This window comes from Lycium ferocissimum, chromosome 12 (assembly GCF_029784015.1).
Source record: "Lycium ferocissimum isolate CSIRO_LF1 chromosome 12, AGI_CSIRO_Lferr_CH_V1, whole genome shotgun sequence".
NCBI lineage: Eukaryota > Viridiplantae > Streptophyta > Magnoliopsida > Solanales > Solanaceae > Lycium > Lycium ferocissimum.
The window spans coordinates 36,278,908-36,289,710 of record NC_081353.1 but is presented as its reverse complement, the minus strand read 5'-3'; the positions used below and the strand labels follow the sequence as shown (position 1 = coordinate 36,289,710).

Here is a 10,803-nt window from a genome sequence, read left to right as displayed (position 1 = left end):
AGATGATGAAACGAAATTATATGGCAACAGAGTCAGCCAGAGACGTTTTTTGGAGATGGAATCAACAAGCATTAATGCATCATCAAGATGCTTTTTAATTGGCTACAGGAAGGCTTCAACGATCCTGTGAACTACATTTCTGATTGTTGAAAAGGCCTTAAAGTTAACTCAAGATTAATGACATTCATTGCCTTTTCAAAACTGCCAGTAGGAATCCATTTATGTCCAACAGATACTCAGCAAACTAAAATCCATTAAGAAAGATAACGACCAACAAAAAAAGATGATGAAATGAAATTATATGGCAACAGAGTCATACCAGAGACGTTTAACTGGAGGTGGAATCAACAAGCATTGACTAGGTAATCATCCACCATGCATTCAATCTTTTTTTATTTATTTATGTAATGGTGATGTTCAAAGCAGCGTTACCTCGACTGCCATAGTAATCGTATGTGTGGTCAAAATGGACTTTCCCTTCAATTACATTGGAGTACTTCTTTAGATTATTCGAGTTAACAGTTTACTGAAAGCAGCACAAATAAGTGAGCACATAGATTACCATTTGAACCAAGAGTAACAAGGCCAATTATCCAATCTTTTTGATGACTTTTCACCCATTTGAACCAAGAGCGACAAGCACATACTAAAATTTTCCTTTTGGCCAAATTTTAAGTAATACTTATACTTGAAATTGTCTGCAGTGGGAAGATTCATATTTGGGATGTTCAAATTGTGTTGTGCCTGTAAAGCACTTACTCTTATTGATGAATGCTTATTTCCAAACTCATAGAAAGTGTCTTAGATCAGACAAAAACGAAAATCTTAAGAAGAAAATTCCTCCACAAAGTTTCAGCTACCATTAAAGAAAAAGAAGAGACAATGAAGTAAAACGACAATTGGTACAACTATGATAAATTTCCTGATTACAAAATACATAATTCCGTATGCTATCGTTCTCATTTCTAAAATCTGAGCACCAACTATGGCCTCAATGGATCATCAATGTTCCTAAACCAAGTAACATAGTATTCCAAATGAAGTCGAAAATATAAGTCCTTAAAATGGATAATTGTGTCCTAATACTGGCTTCACTCATTCAAGAAATCTTCAAAAAGCCTCCAAGCCATCCATCTTCGATATTCTTGTAGGAAGCAATGTTCAAATCTTAAGAAAATTGGCAACTACATCAGGAGTTCCGGAGTAAAAATATAAAGAGGTACGACTTCATATATAGTTAATACTCTTCTTGAGGAAATACGTCAATGGATCAACTTTGCCCGTTTTTGCGTCCCATGAGGCCAATGGTGCCATTCCCAAGCAGCCGAACTGGAGGGATCATAGTTCATCATGACCTTGTGGTTGCTCACTATTCATCATCTCTAGTTTATTTTGTAGTTCCTATAACATGAAGTTATTTCATCAATATTAGTTAATGTCATAAGAGGATAAGATATATTTCTGATAGAAGTATTAGAACAAAGCTTCGTAGGGGGTGTGCTGGGGTGGGGGGCCAATATAAGGGTTGCGAAAGTACCTTCAGCTTTTCTTCAAGACAAAGTGCCGGTGTAGACAAAAAGGCTAAATATCTGCCACATCAAACTACATGTCAGATTAAAGTACACAAAAATTCACTTAACACATAAAGCATGCAAACTTTTGTGTACACAAACACAGATAAATGCTTACTCGCAGCGGCTCGGTTCATCTATATCAGTTAGTTCATTTTTCAAACCACACCTTAATTTGACCTGAACAAATCAAAAACAATGTAGAGGTCAACAAAGAGGAAAACTAAGAAGAACGCTTAGTGAACAGAAGCGGATCCAGGATTTAAACTTTAGGGGTTCAATTTTTTAAGATTTTTATTTGAATCCGTTGTATTTTAAAAGTTATGGGTTCATATCTACTATTTATTATAATTTTAATAAATTTTTACACATAAATTTATGCTCCGCGTCAAAAATTAGGGGTCCAATTGAACCCCCATCTTTAAGGCTACAAACGCCCCTGTTAGTGAATGTTGTAGATAAAAAGACAATCAAATTACTCAGATATCCTCACCTTTAAACTTCTATCTGGCCCATTCCAGCAATGGTCACCACTTGTAAATTGCATGGTTCTGTAGGAATCCTCAAATTTATCCCAGTTCCTATAGATGACACATGTGAAAAAAAAAAAAAAAAAAAAAAAAAAAAAAAAGAAGGGATAATGAGTTATGAACTCGTAACATTAAGGCAGAAAAATAAAGATCTCGAAGAGGAGTCCAGATCATAATTTTACACGTCAAACCTAGAACTATTTAAAGCCGTCTTTTTGTTTTTATGACCGAGAAATCCCCGAGGCCAGTGGCACATTGTTCTAAACTCGATGGATATCACCCCCCCTCCCCCAACCACAACCCATCCTTTTATTCACTTAAATACCAGGCTTTTGTTCGTAGCGGATTCGAACCCGATCACATGCACCTAACCTACCACTAGACCAAAACTCCCTACCCTTATCCAGGATTCGAATCCGTAACATGCACCTAACCCAACACATCACGTGTTGTGCTCTTACCACTAGATCAAAACCCTGGGAGCTTATCATAGAAATTGTGCTTCACTAGACCAGCGTTATGTAAAGCTGTCTCTTACAACTTACCTACTAAAAATGAGATTGGCTAGTCATCAACCTGTTTTATCATTTCCACGATAGATCTGCCATGAATATTTAATACTAAAAAGAGGAAAACAAAGTGCAGAAGCTCTGAGTTGTGAAAGGGTATTTACAGTACCAGTCATGATTGCCTACTACTTCAGAGACAATCAACAATAATTTACTGTGTAGAAGGACTCAGACAATGCATACATTCTAAAAGAAAAATCTCAAAAAAGGACTCAGATAATGCATATGCTTAAGATGTTAAAGAACCTACCCCAACCGAGTTGTACTGTAGCCCTCAACTTGGGTAGCTTGTTTGAAAGGGCAAATCTTATATGTATACCTGAAGTCAAAACGTTTGTTAGTGTCTGCTAAAGCATAACATTAACTAAAACTTAGGATAACAAGACATAGGAAGATTCATCACTTGTTCTCCTTGCTTTCGAAACATTGACCATGGAATGAATAGAATTCCTTCTCCGGTCCTGCAATAGAACAAGCAGTTCAGCATTGCAAGATCATTCGCCTTCTTAGAGAAGGTAAGTTATAGAAGAAAACTGATAAACGCAAACACATAAATTTCTATACCAAAATCTTGTTTCAACTTTTGCTTCAAGCTAGATAGCCTTGATTCGATTTTTGTCAACTTAGCACTTGCCTCATCGTACTCTTTGCGTATGCTGTCAGCATCTATGGGAGTAAAAATGAAACGTCATCCATCATTTTCCTTCTCATCAGACCCTTTTTTTTTTTTCTTCTCATTAGAAATAAAGAACAGAAAATTGGATGAAACCTCAATTACTACCAGAAATGTTCACCGGAGTTTGGAACAAATTGACAGCCCGAAAAATTCTCTTTACAGTTTTTTGTATCTTCTCCGTCCACGAAGGATTCCTTGTAGTTGTAGTATCTGGATAATTAAAATATAACAAATTAATTAGTACTAGCTCTAGTCATCAAATGCAATATAGAATTATTTTCCTGCATACCTGCAGAATCAGAATCATCATCAGAGTCAGACTTATGTGAAGAACTTGAATCATGATCCTCTCCAACAAAATCTTCAACTTGGTCCTCACTGTCATCATCGTCATACTTGTGTTCATCATCATCATCATACTTGCGGTCATCAACATCAGAATCATATCCGTTATACTCCTCTTCATTGGTATCAGATAGCACATCATCATGGTTATCATGGTTGCTATCTGTACCAGCATCAACTGACTCAGTTTCCTGTTCGCTCTTTTTTCCTAACCAACGAGAACCAATAACACGACCTAACTCTTCCTTTGACAGTGACTCTGTATTTTCAGTAGCATCTTTCTCCTAAAAAACATAAAAATGAGTCACAAGATTAAGGTTGTTAACATCGTTGAACAAAATCTGGGACCACTTATTCCCATGCCATTTAGTAGACAAAGCATAGGAGCACCGAAATTAGGTCGCTCCTAATGCACTATGATTCGGTACAAGCAATTACTCCAAAGCTACGGGAAAATCAATTCATTAAACAGGAGAGTGCTATGTGTCCAATAGTGACAAGTTCCATATGCTTTTTAGCCCTGTGCACATGAAGTGACAACATATAACCACAATCAAGCATGATCAGGAAAAAAGATCTCGTATAAAAGTTCTAGGAGCATTTGTATTTCCTGAAAGCAACATTTCCAAAGACGACACCAATCCTGAACATTAAGCAACTCACAGAATTCAATTCAATTTCGCACCTCACTACCACTGCAACCACCCCCCCCCCTTCCCCCCCCCCCCCAACAAAAAAAAAAAAAAAAAAAACAAAGCAAATTAGGTGGGACTTGGGTCTCAAGATCTTTCTTTTTAAACATACAAAAACTATTGAAATACACTAGAAATTTTACTTCTGGTCCAGGTGCCTAAGGAGGACACCTTTTTAACCTCCTCATGCTACTCTGATTGAGCTTAAATATTTTTCCACTTGCATTGAAGATCATATGCTCATGAAGACTTGAACTACCTTGCTTTGAGCATAGCTAAAAACTGGAAAGTTGAAGTTCAATTATTAGAGAAATGAATGTAATAACCATAGTTCATCATAGAAATTACAGCAAATGAGTTGAGGAATGATAAAACCGCTATATATATACCATACAATGACAGATCTATCTCATCCCAAACAAAATGTGCCCTGTTCCAGAGTAATGTGCCTTTGGATAGGGACTTTAAGCTAAGTACTTATTAAATGTTCACGAACTGCTAAAAGCTTGTTAATGGTAGTAATTCTTGCTTTAGGTAATAGTAAAAGTACTATTGTGAAACTAAGTGCAGTGTTTTCCCAGAAACAAGAATTTGAAAGATTTGACATGATAGAGTTTATAATTCCAACTTGATCTACTCCAGCCATACCTTTTTTTTTTTTTTTTTTTAATTAGTCATTTTTATTAAAGGAAACAGTATCAAGGTGATACTGTTAAAAATACACAAGAAGACATCAACTCCAGCCATACTTCAGAACGGGGCTTTGCATATCTCTGGGAAATAGTTTTTCCTGATATCTATCTATTACATGTGATGGTACAAATAAAACAAGCATAAACAGAAAAGAGAACAGACCTCATTTTCAACATTTCCTCATATTATGCATGAAACTCCTAACTCGGAGAATCAAAATCCTTTTTGCATGTAAGCAAGTTATTTAGGAACCCACACTAAAAGAAAACAAGCTATTAGGAAGCCACACTAAAAGAATGGCTTTCATGCTGTGGCACCACGATTTCATTCAAATACCACCTTTTCCTAGTACTTCATCACATACTAGCATATTAAATTACACTGCTCTAGTTTTCATCAAAAAAAATTACACTGCTCTAGTAATAGCTCATTACTTTATTGAAAAACAAAAAAGAAGTACACTGCTTCTGGAGCAACTTTGCAGAAGCAAAGATTCATATTACATTAAAAGAAATTAGGTCAAACCAATTGAATAATAAGTACGTAGCTCAGAACATAGCCAAAGAAGATAGAGATAGAGCAAAAGTGGAAGTTTTAAATCAATAATTGTACCTCATTTCTGCTACTAACATCAGCCTTATCACTGTTGGTGGACAACTCCTCTTTTATTTCAGGATGCTATACAAAATGAGATTCTAGTTAATCATGATAAACCAAATACTTTTTAAAGTATCACATGTGAAGGAACTTGGGCTTCTCAAAGACAACAAACCTGTGAAGAATCCTCAGGCACCTGCTCTACCTCGTCAACAGGGAACTCCTCGTTCACGGAATGGCCACCATGGTGTTCTTCATCCGCAGCTTTGTCATGGCCTTCTACCACATCCTGATATAAATATATAACATAAGTACTAGATCAAGCAACAAAAATGCATACAGGAGATTTTTTCTTTTTGACCCAAAAAAAAAAAAAAAACATACAAGACTCTTTACAGCATGAATATACATAGTTGGAATACGAACATCTAATTTCCCTCATGTCGTACGTATTCAGATCATTTTCCCTTATAAAGACTCCAGAACATGGTGGAAATTATCACAAAAGGTTTCCCAATAAGCTAAATATTTGCAATATCTAGTCTTGTTATGGTTGACACAAGGCTTCTATTCACATCTTCCCTTCCTTATTAGGCATCTAATGCCCATAATTAAAGAGCTAACTGTGCAGGCTGGAACCATGAAATATAACTGTAAAATCCTCCTACTGTTAACAATTGTATTTCTTCTTTCATAGTAATTTTGTAGATGCAGCATTTTCTCTCTATCAATTTTTCTACTCCTTTTTTTAAGCATGGGGAAAATTTGTAACAACCCTCCTTCTGATAAACATTTCTGAGGAAGAATCAAGTAAAGATACCAAGTTTTATACCCATGAAAAAAAAAATTACTATCTAAAATCGTAGAGATATTTTGATAGATTGAACATCTAAAAAGTCCAAAAACAATGGTCAATTTAGAATGCAATACAGATGTGGAGAATCAAATGCCTAAAACATGTGAAGGAAAAAAAAAAATTAAGTCAGCAGACCAGAACTCCTTTTCCAAGTTCCACTATCTACTTTCATAAGATATTCTGATACCCTTGCCTACTTTTATGTGTTTAACATCATCTAATAATGTAACAGCTATACAGATAAAATAATTAACCTTTACGGAAGGAGAGTCTTCCAGGAGGCCAATCTTATCGTGGATGTCACTCTTCACAGCTTCTTCTTGAACTTCAGTTTTCTCCTCAGCTTTGTTTGCCTCTAGCTTAGCATCATCAGCTTCCTTTCGCTCCTTCTCTTCCTTTTCTCTTTTTAACCGTTCTTCCTCCTCAGCCTTCTCAATTTGTTCTTTTTTCTCTAGATCAAGAGAAAAAAAAAACTTATAAGAAATTACTAGAGCAAATTGTCGAATTGCTTAAGAGCTATCAACTTGCTAGGAGAGACAGATATTTGTGCATGAAATCTCAAAAAGGATACAAACAATTGGACTTTTCTCATGTCACTCGTAGTCGTAGAAAATCAACAACCAGAAAAGTGACAAGAATATCAATAATTAGTCTTGAAGGCTGCTATACTTGGCATAGGTGAAAAACATTATTGAACGTGACAACACCCTTCTACTTTCTACAAGGTCTTAGATCAGGGAACTTTTAGGTATATACTCAGAAATTTCCCTATAAATTAACGAGTAAGATATGTATAACAAACAGTTCTAGTCATTTCTAAAATTGCTCTAGATGGTCAAAATCAATCGCGATACAATCTGCTTTTTATGTGGTGGAGTAGCCTTGTGGAGAGGTACTATATAGATATCAGAGTAAGTTCTTGGAAACAAATGGAGACAACCTCTTGGGTTATGCATTTCTGCTATATTTAGGATATCTTCCCAGCAAAGGGACTGGTTATTCATTCTACATGGAGCAGAGAGTGTGAGTTGTATAGGACTTCATATTCAGGAAAAATTGCAAGATTGGGAGATGGTATACCTTCAAAACTTGCTTGAGCTTTTATACAGGGAAAAGATCTCAATAACGTGCAGATACTATTGAAAGAGGCTGGAACGAGAAATGCTTTCTTCATAGTAAGATCGTGCTATTATCTATTAGAGAGTTTGACAAGGGGAGACAATGACGTTGCTTATTCTTTCTGTGGATTCCTGAAGCACCAAAGAAGGTGTGTTTCTTTGCTAGGCTGGCAATATGGAGGCAATTCTTTTAGCATGGATTCCTAAAAAAACTCGTAAAATGCAACTATGTTTTGATTCTCCAAGTTAAGAGTGTCATGAATAAAAATGACGAAATGTAGGAAATGAGGTCCATTCTCCTTTCTACTTATGCTTGTTTCATTTGTACCATAACATAGAAGATACTGATATCACCAGGAACAATTTCTCAAGAGATATGCAAAGCGGCCCCGCTGTTGATCAAATTGGGATGATAATCCTCTCATGTACAGTCTTACTTTGGGGGGAAGAGAACTTACCCTTAAGCTGTTCAACCTTCTCTTTAAGTATCTTCTCCTCATTTTTCAGCTTAGAGAGTTCAGCTTCCTCTTTTGCTATTGCAAGTTTAGCTTCTTCAATCTCCTTCTTCCTTAGAGTTATACCTTCCTGAAACGTTGCAATCTTTTTCTTCAATTTATCTCTAGCTACTCTGCCGACCTCCCAACATGTATTTGGGCACTTAACTTTACCATCATACTCATCACTCCCGTCGCAACAATCTGCTCATTTATGCCATTAAGATAGTTAATAGGAGATTAAAGTAAACCAACAATATTAAGAAACATCAGATATACATCAATATGATTTTATCGACAAGAAAACTGTCAAAGATAGTCCAAAGGCAATGAAAATCATTCTACAGTGGCTATTTATCCAAGAAGTAATATCCTATACTGAATGAATTCTTCAAGAACCGGAATGATAGATGCTGTGCAAAAGTTTTTTGCTCTTCTTTTTTATAAGCACTTCTGTATTAATCGTCCTTTGTATATCATTTTAGTTACCAAAGATGCACTATTTCAGATCACACTGAGCACTGCATGTAGAAAAAGATGCTATCAATGCTATACAGAAAGGCAAGAAAGAATGCTTCATACCGCAAATGCCATCATTAACCCTAGATGAGTATACGGAAAGAGGAACATGTCCTGCATTTTTGCAATAAAACTTCCCACTGGGGCATGCCGAAGTTCCTGCAAACCAATGACCAAGCACAAACAACTTTCAAAGACATACATACATTAAAATTATAGCCATAAAAGAAAGGCAAAAACTGTTCGATCCAAAATGAAATTCTAACATACTTTTGCCTCTGAATGCACCGCAAATAATTTAGTATTTCCAGAAACAACCTCTCTACCTCCCAAGGTAGGGGTAAGGTCTGCGTACACTCTACCCTCCCCAGACCACACTGTGTGGGATTTCACTGGTATCTTCTTCTTGTTGTTACAAATAATGTAGTATTTGAATGAAATGAGCCCAATAGGGTCAAATGTATATAAAGGATTCATATAGTCAAACCCAACTATGGTGTTGCTGACCTAAAATAAATAAATGAAATTGTCCATTTCTACATATGGTTCATACAATTCATTTTGATTTCAGAGCATGCAAAGATCCTACTTCCTAGCTATATTGCCCGGACTTTCCAAAAATATTGTCGGGTGCGTGTCAGATCCTCCAAATGTAGTGCATTTTTATCGGATCTGACCCGGGTGCACAACATTCTTGGAGAGTCCACACAACATATCTTCCTAGTGGTTCAAGTCTCAGCACCACTACGAACAAAATATTTTCACATGCTTGGACTAATAAAAAATCAGGCTCGCACATGCAGGGGCAGAGGTAGAAGCTCACAACGAGTTCGGTCGAACCCAATAACTTTTGCTCAAACAATGTATTTTTGATAAGAATGTACAGATATCAAATTTAAAACCTAGTTACAGTCAGACCTCTCTATAACAGTTATCCCCTATAACAACATTCTTTTTTTGAAATCCTCTATAACAACATTTCACTACAACACCCATGTTTTCTGTGGAAACGGTATTTCATAATGTTATATATTATATGTTCTCTATAACAGCATTTCGTTATAGTGGCCAGAAAATATCGGAACAAACAACTCTATTATAGAGAGGTTTGATTGTATTAGCACTTGAAGTTGTCGTTCTAAAATCCCGAACCCATATAGTTGAAATCCTAGCTCCGCCTCTGCCCACACGATGAGCACTTTACAAAGCTAAAATAAACAACTAAAGTGTCTCTCTAGTTGTTACACAGTTAAAAAGGGCAGCCTGGTGCACTAAGCTCCCACTATGCGCAAGGTCCGGGGAAGGACTAGACCACACGGTCTATTGTACGCAACGTTACCCTGCATTTCAATAAAAGGTTGTTTTCACGGCTCAAACCTGTAACCTCCTAGTCACATGGCAGCAACTTTACCTGGTTCATCGGACCCATCAAGGCAGTCACAAAAATCATCATTGAGCTGATCTTTAGTGAATTTCTTTGACCCATCTTTGCATTTTATAGCACCCAATGATAAACCCTTGTAATAATTCACATCTGCACTTAAATAGCAAAAATTAATGATCATTTCAACAGAATATTAATAAAATCAGAAAAATGGGTCATCTTTAATTCCATCAAAATAGCAAAATCAAACATTATCTCTACTAAAAAATTGAAATCACCAAAATGGGTCGTCAACAATCCCATTAAAATAGCAAAATTAATGCTTATTTCTAAGAAAAAAATTGAAATCAAGAAATGGGTCATTTGTAATTCCATTAAATAGCAAGAATAAATCTCATTGTTTATGGAAAAATTTGAAATAATGAATTAATAGGAACCTTGAGGGGCAATTCCAAGATTATCTATGGAGGGAAGAGATACAGATCTGTTGATTGAAGATAGACATAAGAATATTAAGAAGATTAATTGCAATCGAATTTCCATCTTCTTTTTTTTTTTTTCCACCAAAATACGTAATTGGAAAACACTCTATCTCTCTCTAATATATATTTAAATCACCATTGGTTTCAATTTACTGCAAATTGTATGTGTTGATGAAGAACTAAGAGCTCTTAGTGTGTTTGGATAGTTGTTTTCTTTCTAAAATTGGAAATGGAGCTTGGTGTTCATTGGTGGGTATTTTAACAATTTTTTTTTTTT

At 35.8% G+C, this 10,803-nt stretch overlaps 1 protein-coding gene across 2 annotated transcripts; it reads right to left on the bottom strand.

Annotated features, from left to right (window-relative positions):
• Positions 1-888: 888 nt before the first annotated feature.
• LOC132040615 (glucosidase 2 subunit beta) lies at positions 889-10,717 on the bottom strand. 2 transcript variants are annotated; one of them, XM_059431270.1, is made up of 16 exons: positions 10,482-10,717; positions 10,072-10,194; positions 8,724-8,819; positions 8,106-8,345; positions 6,784-6,980; positions 5,849-5,962; positions 5,689-5,754; positions 3,636-3,975; positions 3,452-3,556; positions 3,235-3,336; positions 3,074-3,131; positions 2,921-2,989; positions 2,065-2,152; positions 1,690-1,751; positions 1,538-1,589; positions 889-1,401 (listed from the first exon to the last, which is right to left on the bottom strand). In XM_059431270.1, the coding sequence occupies exons 1-16, from the start codon at positions 10,585-10,587 to the stop codon at positions 1,339-1,341; spliced, it is 1,881 nt and encodes a 626-aa protein (XP_059287253.1). In that variant the 5' UTR covers positions 10,588-10,717; the 3' UTR covers positions 889-1,338. The 2 variants fall into 2 exon arrangements, with proteins under 2 accessions (XP_059287253.1, XP_059287254.1); XM_059431271.1 differs by having other exon boundaries at positions 6,802-6,980.
• Positions 10,718-10,803: the final 86 nt, after the last annotated feature.

Bases quoted from the DNA above. Each gene is read 5' to 3' on its own strand.
- LOC132040615 (XM_059431270.1), bottom strand. From the start codon at position 10,587: ATGGAAATTCGATTGCAATTAATCTTCTTAATATTCTTATGTCTATCT. The intron at 5,755-5,848 runs GTTTGTTGTCTT...CATTTTGTATAG, and splicing joins TGCCTGAGGATTCTTCACAG to CATCCTGAAATAAAAGAGGA. The intron at 3,557-3,635 runs GTATGCAGGAAA...TTAATTATCCAG, and splicing joins TGATGATTCTGATTCTGCAG to ATACTACAACTACAAGGAAT.